Source organism: Dermochelys coriacea, chromosome 1 (genome assembly GCF_009764565.3).
Source record: "Dermochelys coriacea isolate rDerCor1 chromosome 1, rDerCor1.pri.v4, whole genome shotgun sequence".
In the NCBI taxonomy this organism is placed as follows: domain Eukaryota; kingdom Metazoa; phylum Chordata; order Testudines; family Dermochelyidae; genus Dermochelys; species Dermochelys coriacea.
This window is the reverse complement of record NC_050068.2, coordinates 329,658,616-329,675,543: the sequence shown is the minus strand read 5'-3', so window position 1 is coordinate 329,675,543 and position 16,928 is coordinate 329,658,616. Positions and strand designations below refer to the sequence as shown.

At 42.6% G+C, this 16,928-nt stretch overlaps 1 protein-coding gene across 1 annotated transcript in view; it reads right to left on the bottom strand.

Annotated features, from left to right (window-relative positions):
• Positions 1 to 12,925: 12,925 nt before the first annotated feature.
• PTPN12 (protein tyrosine phosphatase non-receptor type 12) overlaps positions 12,926 to 16,928 on the bottom strand; it is a 158,390-nt gene continuing 154,387 nt past the window's right edge. The window contains exon 18 of the mRNA XM_038400706.2: positions 12,926 to 13,853. Coding sequence (XP_038256634.1) covers positions 13,792 to 13,853 — 62 coding nt within the window. The 3' untranslated portion in view covers positions 12,926 to 13,791. The remainder of the gene's footprint in view (positions 13,854 to 16,928) is intronic.

Below are 16,928 nucleotides of genomic sequence, written 5' to 3'. Positions count from 1 at the left end.
GGCACTGAACATTATAGGAGCCTGTCTAAATCTTCTGCAACTTAAATATCTTTGAAAATCTGGCCCTCTGTCTCAAGGGAGCCTGACCACTTGTTGCATTAAGGTCAGAGCTGGCTATGCAGTTTGAAGTATTCTCCGTGTCATCTTCAGAGCGTACATACTGTTTGAACTTGGTGCATCAACAAGATCAGACCCCCACAATGCACCATTAGAGCTGGTGCAATAACAGTCATGCTACTCGATATGTATCTATGTGATACCCAAGCATCTGAGCACCTCCAGAGAAACTAGGGATGAAATCTTGGTCCCATTGAAGTCAATGGCAAATTACCATTGGCTTCAATAGGACCATGATTTCACTTTAAGTATTTGAGGAGGAATAATCTATTTCTTCCTTCTTTGCCCGTAGGAGGAAAAGCTTGATTTATTTGTGTAAGAATTTGAGGGAAAATGTAGGGGAAGAAATGAGTTTTGCATTTAGTCTGTTATCTCCTATGACAGTAAGTTCCATAGTCTAGGTTGAGCTCCTGTGAAAGTTCCGTTTCCTGCAATAATGAACAACTCTCTCTCGACAACGGACAGTTTCATTATTTTGATGGACTGTCACTTTGTGGGAGGCTAGTGTACTGGAAGGAAAGGCAAACTTTTACGCAACTGGTGATATTCAAAGCCCTGCCTGAAAGTATCAGGACAGAAACTGAACTCTATTCATTGGGGAACCACTGAAGGGGATTAGAATCTAAACTCTCTCTTAAACAAATCAACAACTAGAAAACACATTAGTCCTCTTTTGAGAGCTCTAGGCAGGTTGGGGCAGCTAAGCTAATATCTTAAAGACCAACATTTTCTTTACAAGCTAGAATTTTACTCTGAATAACATTCCTGTTTCCATTCCTAACTCTTCATATACCTGTTTAAAAGGCAAAAACTTTTTCTGATGTGCTTGTATGAAGGGGATAAGTAATGACCCATATGATTTTAACTGCTTTCAGGATTTGCTCCCGAGCCTGTCTATTGAACAAAAATAATAAAAATAATGCTCCCTTCATTGTCTTCATGTTTCATGTAGAATTTCTCTACATATATGGGATCACTGATAGTGTCATGCGTCAACACTACAGACATACTTTTCTTTATGATCTGGGACTTAGAATCAGTATCTGTTGGTATTCCAGGGACACATATTTCAAACGGATTTGTTCCTCTCATACTTCTACAATTCTCTTTCCAATCAAGAACTGATTTTAAGAAGTTATTTTAGTAAGGGATTTTCCAAGTATGGACATCTCTTTTTCAGTTCCCTTTTTTAATTGAAGCTAAGATTCCACATGGCTTATTGTTTGTCCATCTCTAGAAACTCTTGAATCTGAAAGGGACAGAATCCCACAAACTAACTCCATTATCTCTACTACAAAATCCTCCCTCTTCAGTAGAGTCCATCTTAGCACGAGGGTCCAAAGAATTTACTTTAATGATCTATCAGAGTCCCTTCCCACTAAAAGAGGGAAAGATGGCATGAGCGTCAAGCAATGCAGAGCCCTATGGCTTGGAAGAATCTGAGCTATCCCATTTCCCCAACCTTTTCTCCATTTTTTGGTTACCTCAGTAAAGTGGAGCAGAAAAGGTCCATCTCCCATATCAATTTGAGAAGAGCAAAAAGTTTGGGTTTTGGTGTATTTGATCGGTTGTCAGTTGTCCTAGCTGGAACTGTGCCTCCCTGCTTCCTCCCCTTTTGGCACCCGAGTTTGACCCCTCTCTTTCCCCCCAAAATGTATTTATGTTCCCTGTGACTGCTACTGTAGTCCTTTCCATCTGCAGAGCTCCCCTTTCTTCTAGTATTACTCTATATTAGCCATAGGTGAAACCCTCTGTTGGCAAAAAACCTGCACAACGTGCAGGCAACATCTTGGCCCTTTATATCACACCAGTAACTGATGAAAATACAACCCGTGAGGTATGGGTGTTTTTTTTTTAAAAAAAAATAGATTACAAGATTTCTGCAGAGGCTTGTAAGAAGTAATTTACTCTTCTCTCCACAATTCCCAAATGGACCACAGCTAATGTCTCCTCATGAGCTCCTACCAGAAGCTTTTTCTGCCCTGAACTAAGTCATCCATTTTTAGTGCTCATTTGGCTAAAATTCAAGATACCAGTTCAGGACAACAAACTTTATACTATCAGTATTCCTTAGACTTAAACAAAAATTGGTGGGGTTTTACTACTATTTCCTTCCTTAGGGGTGCAATATAGGTTGCATTAGTGTTATACCACTTAACCACACCTTCAGTTACAACAAGTCTCTTGCAGAACTGAGAACCTGTTTAACATGTTCTGTACAAGTTATTACCCCTAGGCAACTACAGCCTGTTCTTTACTTGTACTCACTACAATCCAGCTCCTTTCTGGTGCACTTTTTCCTGGGCTATTTAGTCTTATTCTTCCTGCTTTTGACATACTCACCTCTTCCTATGAGTCATCTAGAAATCTTTAATTCTTCTGTATATGATATTTTGGGGGCAAATAGTCTATCGAGATAAGTTATTTTGCTTATCAGATGCTCATAAGATGACTGTGGAGAGTAGTTTGTGACTAGAGCTGATTCATAGATTCATAGATACTAAGGTCAGAAGGGACCATTCTGATCATCTAGTCCGACCTCCTGCACAGCGCAGGCCACAGAATCTCACCCACCCACTCCTATGAAAAACCTCACCCATGTCTGAGCTATTGAAGTCCTTAAATCATGGTTCAAAACTTCAAGGAGCAGAGAAGCCTCCCTCCAGTCAACCATGCCCCATGCTACAGAGGATGGCAAAAAAACCTCCAGGGCCTCTCCAATCTGCCCTGGAGGAAAATTCCTTCCCGACCCCAAATATGGCAATCAGCTAAACCCTGAGCACATGGGCAAGATTCACCAGCCAGATACCCAGAAAAGAATTTTCTATAGTAAATCAGATCCCATCCATCTAATATCCCATCTCAGGGGATTTGGCCTATTTACCCTGAATATTTAAAGATCAATTACTTACCAAAATCCCAAGTGATGATTCACTTGACAATAAAATTTGTTATAAAACCTGAAATTTAGACAAGTGCTTTTTCAAACCAGCATGTGGTGTGTTCTTCATGTCAGTGGGAAGCATAAAGAAACTTACTGTAACTGAAATTAGAGATACATGGTCCCTGGGTATTCACTGTGGTTGTGCACACACTCTGGGGGCCCAGAACCAGAAATGCTTCAATAGCAGTATTCATTGGTCTGCACCTGTGCCCTTCATCTCATTGTAGTGCATACAGAGAGCATGAAGGGTAGTACAGACCAACTGCCTCTCCAGTTCCTTCTCTAGCACAAATGTGAAGACAATCAAGCAGAGGTGAAGGAGGGTGGGATGCGATACCCATGAGAACACACACCTCAAAGAATTCCAGTTACAATAAGGTCACCTTCTATTCTTCAAGTGCTGGTCCCCAGGTGGGTTTGCTGGGGATGATGCCCAAGCGATGTTTATTAAAGAGGCAGGTGCAAGGAAGTGCTCTGCACCACAGTTCACTGAATCGCTGAACTCAAGGAAGCCTCCTCGGCCGAGGCGTGAATCAGGGCACAGTGCCTGGTAAAAGTGAATGGAGCCCTCAGTTGCCAGTCTATAAACCTTAGAGAGTAGGATTCTACGCAAGGAAACTATTGAGGTCACTTGAGCGCTGGTAGAATGAGCCCTGACTGAGGAGGAGGGGCTTCTGCAAGCTCATAGCAGAAGAAGATGCAGTTGGAAATCCATTTTGAGAGGCTTTGGGAAGGTATTTCTTCTCCTTTCATCCTCTCAACATTAGATATGAATAACCTCAGAAGTCTAAGGGCCCTGTCCTGTCCAGGTAAAAGGCCAGATCTCTGTGTGCATCCAGGAGGGAGTTTCCAGTCCTTCCTATTATTGTGAGGTTTCAGATAAAATACAAGTAGTGAATCATCTGGTTCAAGTGCAAGTCAGGATTCTGGATATTGTTCAGGCTATGGCTCCTTCCAAAGTAGCTCTCCCTATTAGTTAGGCCATTCTGGAGCCCGCTAAGAACATGCATACACCCGTACCCTGAGCCCTAAGAGGGCTGAGCAGAAGTATTATTTTTCCCCTCCAAGGAGGTAGAATACTTGTTTCTCCACCCTAACTTGAACTCTCGGGTTGTCCAAACAGTCATGGAGCAGAATAGGCTACACCAGCCCAGGTCCACTCCTGTCCAACACGAATGCAGAGAAACTTTATTCCTTTGGCAGAAAGAATGTTTCACTGGCCTGCCTATTACTCTGTATTGCAAAGTACCAGGCACTCATATCAAAATATGACTATCAAAATTTGTTAATAAGCTACTGGAGAGCCCAATTCTAGGCCATCCTAGATGAAGGGAAGCTGGTGGCCTCGAGACACACCTTCTTACTCCATGGCAACATTTGTGGTTATGAGTCAGGACTCTGACTGCAATCATTGGGGTTCCCCATGGAGGTCCAGGTGACAGCTGAAGATCTCCCCCTCAAGAGCAACAATCTCATCTGTGAAAAAAACAACGAGTTGCTTCACTCATGTAAGATCTCTCCCACCACCCTCTGCTCCTTGGGAATATACATCCCAGCAGCTCGCAGGAAATAGTCTAAGCTGCTACCGCACAGATACCAGCCAACCCCTCAGCCATTCTACCACCAGAGGGCCTACAAGCCACTGAGAAAATGCCAGAGAGCACAGCGCAGCAGACAGACCACATTACTGCTATCAGCTCTGTAGGGCCCAGCTGCCTACTAAGACATTTTGATGGCATGCTCAAGAACCCAACCATAGCAGGTCTCTCCCACCACTTTCAGTGGATGCCTGGTCCATTTCTTTCTGTGTCCTTCAGTCTCTTAATTCATCCAAGTCTATTAATTCACACTACGGCATATACTTAATCTGTGAAAAAAAAGTTAGGGGTAGAAGAGGTTTCAAAGCATCTTAAATTAAGGCAGTTACTTAAACATTTAAATATAAATTTAGGAGCCTAAGTGTAGAAACCCATTTTTTTAAATCTTGGCCAGAATACATGGAAGCCAAGGAATTAATGTTTCCATTGCAATCATGGAATATACAAGCCCTCTGCTGGCCAAATATGGTACCTGTAAATTCCCACAGATATTAATCAAAGACTGTGTAGCCCTGTGTAGCCTTTTGGATTAAGGATTCCCTTTCAGAAGTAGTGGTTTCAAACACAGTTGGGGTTGTATTTTTAATGTTTCTACAATTATTTTTTCTACAGCACACAGATTAATTCTTTTATCACTTTTCTAATGCACATTTACAGTGTAAGCTAAAGAATTGCATGTAAAACATATCAGAAAAAGTGACACATGAAGATGTTAGAAAAAACAATCCACAATAAGGAAAGTAAGCATTCAGATTTTTTCAGTTAAACTAGACACATTTATGGCTAGGTTGGTCCAGTCGGAGCCCTCATTTGTGGGTTGATGAGGGACACGCGAATTATTTTGTATTGGAGGATTGAAAAGGAAAATTAAGTTTTTACCAGGTTACAGTTGAAGTGTTATCTGCTTCAGTCCTTTACCTCAAATGACTTTTGAGGCACCCTGTAATATGCAAAGAGGATATAAGTGAAGGGTTTTTTTAGGTGTTTATAACTGATCACCATGATCACAGTACCATGTAGAACCACCAACAATTAGTCATGTCTAAGGCTACGTTTTAGTCATGGATATTTTTAGTACAAGTCATGGGGAGGTCACAGGCAGTAAACAAAAATTCACAGCCCATGACCTGTCCATGACTTGTACTATATATCCGACTAAATTGTTGGATGGGGAGGGGCATGCAGCCTGGGGTTGCCAACCCAAGGGGCACCACAGGTGCTGGGGGGGCAGAACAGGATACCTGCTCGTGTGAGGCAGGAGGTTGGTGGGGCTGGCAGGGGCTCCCCAGAAGCAGCGACATCCTCCTCCCTCTGCTCCTAGGCAGGGGCATGGCCTGCAGCTCTGTGTGCGACCTCTGCCCAGAGCACCAGCTCCAATGGGAGCTGTGAGGGTGGTGCCTGCAGGCAGAGGCAATGCACAGAGCCCCTTGGATGTGCCTCTGCCCAGGAGATGAGGGATATCACCGCTTCCAGGGAGTCCCCCTAAGATAAGCACCGCCCAGAGCCCTCACCCCCTCCAATGCCCTGACCCCCAGCCCTGAGCCCCCTCCAACACCCAAACTTCTGCTGCTGCGGGAGCAAGGGGGGGGGGGGGAAGAAGAGGTGTGGTGGCCCAAGACTGCCCCAACAGTAACTGGTGCAGCTAGCCCAGGGGCTGCCTGAACTGCTCAGGCGGCTCCCGGGCGACACACTGGCCGCTGCAGATGTCATGGAGGTCCCGGAAACTCACGGAATGCGCAGTCTTAGTTATGGCAAGTCTTCCGAACCTATGGCATCCCTGAGAAATTAAAAACTGATAGAAAACATCTACAGAAAGTCTATGAGCGTAATGAGAGTAGACAAGAAACTCACAGAATAGTTCAGAATGGCTGTAGGAGAGAGACAAGGATGCATGCTATTGCTAGAGGTATTCAACTTGGTATTGAAAGCACTAAGGACTGTAGTACTGAAGGATGGAACAAGAAGAGTCGTATTACATGCGAGAACAGTGAATACCTTAGATACACAGATGATATTGACTTAATAGCATTGACCAATAAGGATTTACAGAGAACAACATGCTATGTCTACAATTATGGCAGCATGTAAAGTACAGGTACTACACATGTAGCTACTTGCCACACTGAAAGACTCCGGCAGTGCCTTTCACTGCAGTGAGGAAAGGTTCCAGCAGGGAGAAACAAGTTAACCCCGCACCCGCCATGGTCTTCAAGGATTGTGAAGTGGCAGCTGCTCTAATTTTGTTTCTTCAGAGGCTGTGAGGTAGGGCCATTGCCTGCTCTCTGCCCATTAGCTAGTATTAACCCAGAATTAAAGACCACAATTAAGTGGGTTGCAGACAAACAGTTAAGTAACTGCTGGATAAACTTTCTACAGTAACTGTAATTTTACTCCATTGGAGATGTGTAGTAATTTGAATTACTATAAAAAGCATGGACTTTTATGGGTTAATATGAGAGTGCAATGTCACGTAGTTTAATTTGCTGTGGGAATTAGAGTTTTGATCATACAGTTTAGTGATCAAATATAAACGTATGAGCGTTTAAATGACGGCACATTCAGTTTACATGTCCTAGAGCTATATTCCCCAATGGTGACTACTCCAGCAGAAGATGGAAACTTTGAAAACTAAGCACGTGGAGTCTGAAATATTTAGTAAGTACTCACGACATTTTGGTGGGAGATAAGGCCAAGAACTTTTATTAGCAGCATGATCACTCCGCAGACTGAATCTGCTTCAGTTTCTAGAAACATCTAGTTTGCACTAGAAATACTCAGAGGTTTAACAGTTATTAGCCTAGTTACTCCAATATATTTGTATCCTTAAAGGGACTAGCATAAAAGCCACCAGACCTACTGGGCCCCTTTTCAATGCAGATCTGGTGGTGGCTGCACTAGCCAAATGCAATGCCAAAAGTTTCAGAACTTCTACAACCTCTGTTGAATGCAGCACAGTGTGCCAAAATTAATAAACTGAAAGTAATACTTGGGTCTGACTCACAGACTAAGGCCAAAAGGGACCATCATGATAATCTAGTCTGATCTCCTGCGCATCCAGAGGTGGATTAAGAATTATTGGGGTCATGGACACAAAGAACATTTTGGGCCCCCACACCATTTTTGGAAGCGGAAGGGCCATGCCTGCCTACTTTTTAACATGGGCATAATAGCGTCAGGCAGGCGCAGAGTGGTGGCGACCTGGGTGTAGTCAGTGTTACCCCTCCCCAAACTGCAAGCATCAGGCCAGAGGTGACAGGAGGAGCGGTGGTTGCTGTCTCAGGTACAAAGCCCAGGTGGCAGTGGGGGCAGCCTGTCACCGGGAGCAGGAAGGGCCTGGCAGGGGCAGCTGGTCAGTGGGAGCTGGGTGCAGGCACTAAGTGAGTCCAGGAGCAGCGTGGCAGCGACAAGAGGCTGGGCCAGGAGCAGTAGCAGTTGCACTGGAGGAGCCCTCCCTGCTCAGCTCCTCATTGCCTGTGACCTCCCCAGGTCTCCCCACCGCCTCCCCGCTGAGGCAGGGCCTCCTCTCCCTACAGAGCATGTCTGCAGGCCCCAGAGAGGGGGCAGGAGGTCAGATCAGAGCCCCCACCCCTGGGTCCCACTGGCAGTGGCGTGCCCCAGGAGGCAGGGACACAGGTTGGGGGCTGCTCTTGGGCACTTCAGCCCCCGCCCAGGGTAGGTGAAGGGTCTAGGACTCCCCGGGTTATCATCACTGTCTGGCTGCAGCTTCTAACCCAAGGGTAAAAGAAGTAGGGGTCAGGGCCACAGTTCTGGTGCCGGTGGCCCCAACACTTGTACCCAGATTCTGGCACTCCTGCAGCCCCTCTTCCATTATTCATTTTTCCTTGGGGATTTTAAGCACGCCAACAATGATGCCTAACAATTTACCAGTAGAAGAGGACAGATAAAATTATACCCACATATAGAACAAACGTTTCAAGAATTTTCACAAATCTGTTCGTTTTACATAATAAATCCAAAGCTTCTTCTAATGACTGTCATCACCCATTTCTGGGGTGTACTGTAGAAACAAGAGATTATTTACTTAATGGAACAATAGTTCCTTTTGGTTTTGTCAAGTTATAGCCAAATTCAGCAAAAGCTTTTGATCAGAATGATACAGTAATTTAACTGTTTTAAGAATGGAATATTTCCTGGTGAAGTGTAGTTTTTATAGCTCAAACAACAAGTTTAATGGAAAAACATTTCCAAATCTCAGCAAATATCATGATGGCATTTGTATAAACAGAATAATGAAGACAAAATATACTAAAGTATCTTAAAATAAATACATTAAGTTGTTGAGGTCCATGTTTAAAAGGTATCAAAGCTTAGCAAAATTACAAGATAAACACACACAGATGTGGGAAAAGTGCAATGAAGCAGACCTAAAATTTGAATAAACCTAAAATCTACCCTACATCTGATTTTTATAAAATATATATTGTGATACAGCATAGCCAGAAGGCAGCAGAAGAGTGGTAGAAGGGAACCTTATTCCCTGTAGAGGGAAGAAAGTTTGCTATAAATTAATTAGAGCACCTAAAGCCAATTAGAGCACCTGAAGCCAGTCACATGATAAAACCCCCCTGCTTCAATCAGATAAGGGAGGAATTGAAGCAGAGTGGATTGGCATTGGAGCAAAGAGCAGTTTGGAGGGGAGCAGAGGAGAGTTTGGAGAAGTGCTGCGGTGGGCTAAGACCACCAAGACCCTAGGTAAAGGGATACCTGGTTTGTGAAGAGGGAGGGCAGGAAGCCCCACAAACTGAATGGCAGGAGAGGGAAGTAGCCCAGGGAAAGGAACCACTAGTTCTAGTGGTTTACCGCTATCCCTAGGGACTCTGGGTTGGGACCCGGAGTAGAGGGTGGGCCTGGGTCCCTCCCTCTTCACCCCCCTCCTCTACAACACTAGTGGGGCAATTAATACCCCAGTTCAGGGGCAAGAAACAGTTCCCTGAACCCCCCATCCCCCAGAAGAGAAAGAGCAAGACCCATCAGAATAATGCCAGCAATTTGCCACACGTGATGTCAGAAGTGGGATCTATGCACTGGGGACTTAAACCAGGGTTAGCAAAAGCTTTCCCATCCCTAAGATGGACGATGTGGTCAAGGCCCTAATACAAGCCACCGCAGCCCAGCAGGAGGCTACCTGGGTCCAAGCAACTGCCCAACAGGAGGTGACTCGGATGCAGCAGGAGACTAATTGGCTGTTGATGAATCAGACTGCCCAGGACCGAGCCCTGCTGCAAGAGCTGGTGAACCAGGTGAAAGCCCTTATGGAGCTGAACCGCAACTGTGACGGGACCCGGACCCTACGGGCTAGCCACTGCCTAAAGAAAATGACACGGGAGGATTATGTGGAAACATACACCTTCTGGCTTTTGAAAGAGCAGCCCTGCGTGAGGCCTGGCCCGAGATCAGTGGTCTGGTAGCCTCGCCCAGTTCCTGTGTGGGGAGGCCCAGAAAGTCTACTACGATATGGCCGCAGAGACTACAGCAGATTACCCCCATCTGAAGCAGAGATCCTGGGCAGATCTGGAGTAATGACAGCATTATGAGCCCAGAGGTTCCATGAGTGGCAGTATACAGAGGACAAGACACCCCAATCGCTATTGTTTGACCTTATTCATCTGACCAGGAAATGGCTGCGCCCTGAGGCCCTCAGCTCAGAGGATGATGGAGCTCCTGGTACTGGACCGGTATATGAGGAGACAGAAGGGCAGGTCACAACTGGAATGCTGTCCTCAACATGTAGTTAAAATGTCTGCATGCTGGACAGTGAGCTGGCTGAATGGAATTGGATCCAAAAGACCTCCACTTCCATGATTTATAACCCTGCTGTAAAACCTTGCTGTCTCTTGGGAAAGGATGAATTTCAGACACTGGTGAGGATGAATATTGCAGAATCATCTGGAGAAGAAGGGGCGTTAGGGAACAACGGAGGTCAGTAGGAACTAGGCCAGTGACCCCTATCCTTACTGAGGGATTTGCGCTGGTCCCAGTACCAATGGTGATCCAAGGATTGAGAACTGTGCTTCGAAGGTGAGGGGGAAGAGGAAGAAGTCCCTAAACCAGATCTTGAGAAGCCCTAGAAGTCATCTGGTGGGAACTGTGGAGCCACTCTTGAGGAAGAGATAACAGTCAGCCTCATCCAGAACCCAATACGAAGAAGTCATCAGTGCTGAGGATGAATGAGTAGTCGACGCTGTCAGTACTGGAGCAAACAAGAGCCAAGATAAAGGTCAGCGGAACCCGATAAAAGTGTCTGTAGTAAGGACATCAGTACTGAAGACAGCATCCAAGCTGATGAACCTCTCAATACCACAAAGGACTTTGATTGCGATGCTGCAGTCTTAACCCCAGACAGTGTGGAATGTGGTGCTGACAAGTGAGACAGTTCTGCGACCCAACTAGATGTTGCCAGTGGCACAGCAGAAGAGACAGATGTAGAAGCCATGTCTGCTGACAACCCTTGGACTATAAGGGAATTAGGAACATAAAAGCAAAGCAGGTCTGGTACTGTTCCAAATTGATGCCAATGCTGTTGTCATTGGTACTGGACTCAACAGGTGCCCAATGGCTAATACTGGAGGTGATGATACAGAGTCCAACTGATCTAAACGTGGTACTATGGAGGGGTTAGATTGGCCAACTCTAATACGTACCAAAGGACTCTCAGTGCCGGTCAGCACTCCTCTTGGAAGAGGATGAAGGTCATGGAATGGGCCTGGTTGGTCTCATGGGACCTCTTCCTCAAAGGACCTGAGGAAGAAGAATGACCTCTCTTCCTGTTAGGGGATGCACCACATCTCAACCCAGTAACCACACAGTGTTGGCTACAAAGAATATAGTGTATGGCTAGATGACCTTAACAGATCCCTGGTTCTGAAGCAGTGTTCATGGCCTTCTCTAAGAGGCACCGTTTCAGACACAAGGTCTCTTGCCACCTTTATCCTCTTCTTAAATGACTGGCATATAGAGCACCTTTCCTAAATGTGCCCCTCTTGCAGGCACAACAAAAACCACATGAGCGGGGGGGTCACTATTGGGGATAGCTATCCCACACAGCAGACGATGTTTAAACCCTGGTAGGGGCATCAAACTATCCATCCTAATTACTATAACTTAACCTGAGGGTAGCTACACTAACAATGAATTATATACACAAATTCCCAGAGAAACAGAAAAAACAGTGCGAGTTGAACCACCACACAGAATGCTCTTACTCTAGCCTTGGGTGGTGAGAAGGAACTAAAAGGTGGGTGGGTGGTACTGCCCTTTAATAGCGAGGGGAAGAGCTAGAGCACCATCTAAATAGGTACCGCTAAGCAAAATTCTCTGGCTTTGGTGTGCTGGGCGCACACACACCTGACTGCAACTGCGTGAAGAACCACCAATTCTATGGAAGTTCCTAGCACTCTGCTAGATTAACTTCTCATTCTCTAAAGCTCTTTTGTGGACAGTAGTGAGCCTGAAATCAGAGAAAGGGAGGAAAAAATGACTAAATTGCCCCCCATTGTGGTAGAAAAGACTCTGTCAAATCCATGGCTAGTGTCCAGAACAGCAGATACCCATGTATGAAGGTTTCAGTCACTACTTTCATTAATAAAAACTGGTTATAAAAAAATCTTCATATGCTTTACTACTCAGCTCATTTCTACTGGTTTTTTTTGCATTATAATTAGGCAGACTCTCTAAGGAAGTTAACAGAAAATTTTTTTTAGTGTCCATTAGGGTTCAGTTTCAGGTTTACAGTAATGAACACTGAAGAATTACAAACAGCTGAATATGACCTTGCCCACCCCAATGTACCGTAGTTCACTTTTGAATAATACACATGTTCCTTATAAGTAAACACACAATGAAATTTTGAGGTACTTTCTTTAATTTAAAGAGTCTATCATTATTACAGAAACAAAGTTTATAAGTAGAGAATCCTTATAAGGATTAATCCTTGGCATGGTATGCTGCCAAGATTCAGTGTAGCTGCAAGGGCTCTATGTGAATCTTCATACAAGTTGCTTTCACACATACACACACTTGCTGAATGATCAAAATACTATTTTTACCAGCACAATGGAAAATAATGGCTCTCAAATAGTCCCTTTACCAGTGTGTCCTGAAATGTTTGTACAAAAGTAGAAATACACACCATATTATACTGTGTGTATACAGCATTAAACCAGCTATTATGTAGGAAGCTTTTAGGAAATTCATCTCTATAAATTGAAACTTATGAAATATTAAAATGAAAACTAACAAGTGATGGTTACTTAGAATTGGTTCTATTTTACTGGAAGGTCAGATACACTGAACAATTTTTTTTTGTTTTTATAAATTTCTAAACCCAGATGAACTCAAACACTGAAGCAACATACATAGGCTAAGAGAATTCAATATTGTTCCAAGGCACTTACTGAATCTCCATGACTAGATGAAAACCGGAACAAATTAGGTCTGACCAACAGTATATAATATAAAAATAACCTTTTGCTTACAATTTACAAAATGTATTACAATCTTTATCTCTGCAAACCTGCAATTCTGGCTGTATGTCCAGAATTTTTTTTTGTTTTTAAATCAGAAACCGTTCTCTAAAATTTCAGGGCAAATAATTTACAAATAAGATACACATGAATTTAGAACATGCAGAGATTTCTTACATCTTCTGTTAATATTTTATGATTGCAACTTTATCAAATTATATTCCTACTTGCCCTGTACATATACAAAATAATGCATACATGGTAATCAAAAGTTAGCAAAAAGTAGTCCATAAACTCAATTTGTCAAAAGTATCACTATATTAACAAATGTCTACAAGCAGCGTGTAACAGGGTTAAAAGACATTAAGGCAATAATACTTGGAAGTTACAAAATAAACCATATGTAATACTTTCTCCTAGGTGTAATAAGGCAGGTAGATGGCCCCAGCAAAAAGTTAGGTTGTAATACTAGAATCCACTGTTGTGAATAATATTTAAGGTTTTATGTGGGGTGTAAAGTAAAAAGTGTACCATTCTGTAGTTATAACTACACTGTTCTGTGTTAGTCCCCAAAAAGTAAAGAGTGGAATACTGTTTATTTAGTTTTCAGTGGCACTTGACTTTTCCAGAGTGACCGTTTTCTTTTTCATCATGTCCATTCTGATGGTGGCTCTCTTGGTCCTCTTGGCTTTCCACAACGGTTACCAAAACCTAAAAACAGAAAACATTTAAATTCTGTCAACTTTGGAAAAAAAACAAATTCAGAATTAGCAGCATTGAGAACAATCGCTATTGTTAAAGCTGTTTCAGCATCTCCCATTTAAGATATTCCTATTTTCAGGGACTTGCAAAACTTCATGTAGTCTCAATACAAGAGAGTTTTAAACACAAGATGCTTGTAATAATTACAAACATGAACCATTCAGATACTTTTATATTTCATTATTTAAACCCAAAATTTGAGAGGTACTTAATCCACAATGCCAAATTAAGTGTTTTATAATTTGCTTATTTTATTCCCCCAAATACCATGATTTTGGAAAATTGTTTATGTCCTCAAGTTTTCATAACTATACAGTGAAAATGTGTTGTAATCATTAAAGCATAATTTTGCAGACTCTATAAACATGCAAGTGAGAATTGATTAGATAATTAGAAACCCAAACAATTATGAGTAAAACATGACAATACATGGACAATTTCAAAAAGGAAATTCAAATAAAAGTACATTAAAGTATGCTCAATTTCTGAAATATACTAAGAAATTCATATTTACAGTAGGCTAATAGTTACTCTACTTTATTGCAACTAGATTAAAATTTACAGCATTAATTGTCAAAATCTTTAAGTGAAGTCTACAGTAGAAAAATTCTGCCAGTATAGCTAGACTGGCAAACCTTTCTATTGGAGCTGTAGCTAATATTGTCAAAGTGCTTTTGCATTTTAGTAATATTTGGAAAGTAACCCATAATAGCTTAATACCAAATCTGTTAATGTGTGTATTTTTACAGTTAGAACAGCCACATTGGGTCAGACCAAAGGTCCATATAGACCAGTATCCTGTCTTCCAACAGTGGCCAATGCCAGGTGCCTGAGAGGGAATTAATATAACAGGTAATCATCAAGTGATCCATTCCCTGTCACTGGTTCCCAGCTTCTGGCAAACAGAGGCTAGGGACACTTTCCCTGCCCATCCTGGCTAATAGCCATTGATTGACCTATCTAGTTCTTTTTTGAACCCTGTTATAGTCTTGGCCTTCACAACATCCTCTGGCAAATTGTTCCACAGGTTGACTGTGCGTTGTGTGAAAAAATACTGTGTGTTAAACTTGCTACCTATTTTCATTTGGTGACCTCTAGTTCTTGTGTTATGTGAAGAAAAGAATAACACTTCCTTATTTATTTTCTTCACACCTATTATGATTTTATAGACCTCTTCAATATCCCCCCTTAGTCATCTCTTTTCTAAGACGAAAAGTCCCAGTCTTATTAATCTCTCCTCATATGGAAGCTGTTCCATACTCCTAATCATTTTTGTTGCTCTTTTCTGAACCTTTTCCCATTCCAATATTTTTTTTTATTATTTTTTTTTTTTGAGATGGGGCGACCACATCTACACTCAGTATTCAAGATGTGGGCATACCATGGATTTATATAGACACATTATAATATTCTGTCCTATTATCTATCCCTTTCTTAATTATTCCCAATATTCTGTTAGCTCTTTTGACTGCTGCTGCACATTGAGTGGATGTTTTTAAGGAAACTATCCACAATAACTCCAAGATCTCTTTCTTGAGTGGTAAGAGCTAATTTAGACCCCAACATTTTATATGTATAGTTGGATTACGTTTTCCAATGTGCATTACTTTGCATTTATCAACATTGAATTTCATCTGCCATTTTGTTGCCCAGTCACCATGTTTGGTGAGATCCCTTTTTAACTCTTTGCAGTCTGCTTTGGACTTAACTATTTAAGTAATTTTGTATCATCTGCAAATTTTGCCACCTCACTGTTCACTCCTTTTTCCAGATCGTTTATGAATGTGTTGAACAGCACAAGTCCCATTACATATCCTTGGTGGGACTCCTCAATTTACATCTCTCCATTCTGAAAACTGACCTTTTATAGATTCATAGATACTAAGGTCAGAAGGGACCATTCTGATCATCTAGTCCGACCTCCTGCACAGAGCAGGCCACAGAATGTCACCCACCCACTCCTATGAAAAACCTCACCCATGTCTGAGCTATTGAAGTCCTTAAATCATGGTTCAAAACTTCAAGGAGCAGAGAAGCCTCCCTCCAGTCAACCATGCCACATGCTACAAAGGAAGGCAAAAAAACCCTCCAGGGCCTCTCCAATCTGCCCTGGAGGAAAATTCCTTCCCGACCCCAAATATGGCAATCAGCTAAACCCTGAACAACTGTGGAATAAATAAACCCATTTATTCCTACCCTTTGTTTTTTTTAATCTTTTAACCAGTTACTGATCCATGAGAGGACCTTCCCTCTTATCCCATGACAGCTTACTTTGCTTAAGAGCTTTGGTGAGGGACCTAGCCAAAGGCTTTCTGAAAAATTTAAGTACACTATATCCACTGGATCCCTCTTGTCCATACTTGTTGACTCCCGCAGAATTCTAGTAGGTGAGGTACGATTTCCCTTTACAAAAGCCATGTTGACTCTTCCCCAACAAATCATGTTCTTTTGTGTGTCTGATAATTCTGTTCTTTACTATAGTTTCAACCAGTTTGCCCAGTACTGAAGTAAGGCTCACCGGCCTGTAATTGCCAGGATCGCCTATGGCACCCTTTTTAAAAATTGGTGTCACATTAGCTAAGCTCCAGTCATCTAGTACAGAAGCAGATTTAAATGACAGTTTACATACCACAGTTGTTAGTTCTGCAATTTTACACTGAGTTCCTTCAGAACTCTTGGGTGAAGACCATCTGGTCCTGGTGACTTATTAATTTGTTCCAAAGCCTCCTCTAATGACACCTCAATCTGGGGCAATTCCTCAGATTTGTCACCTAAAAAGAATGGCTCAGGTTTGGGAATTTCCCGTACATCGTCAGCCGTGAAGACCGACGCAAAGAATTCATTTAGTTTCTCTGCAATGGCCTTATCTTTGAGTGCTCCTTTAGCATCTCAATCATCCATTAGCCCCATTGGTTATTTGGCAGGCTTCCTGCTTCCGATTTACTTAAAACACTTCTTGCAATTACTTTGAGTCTTTGGCTAACTGTTCTTCAAATTCTCTTTTGGCCTTCCTAATTATATTTT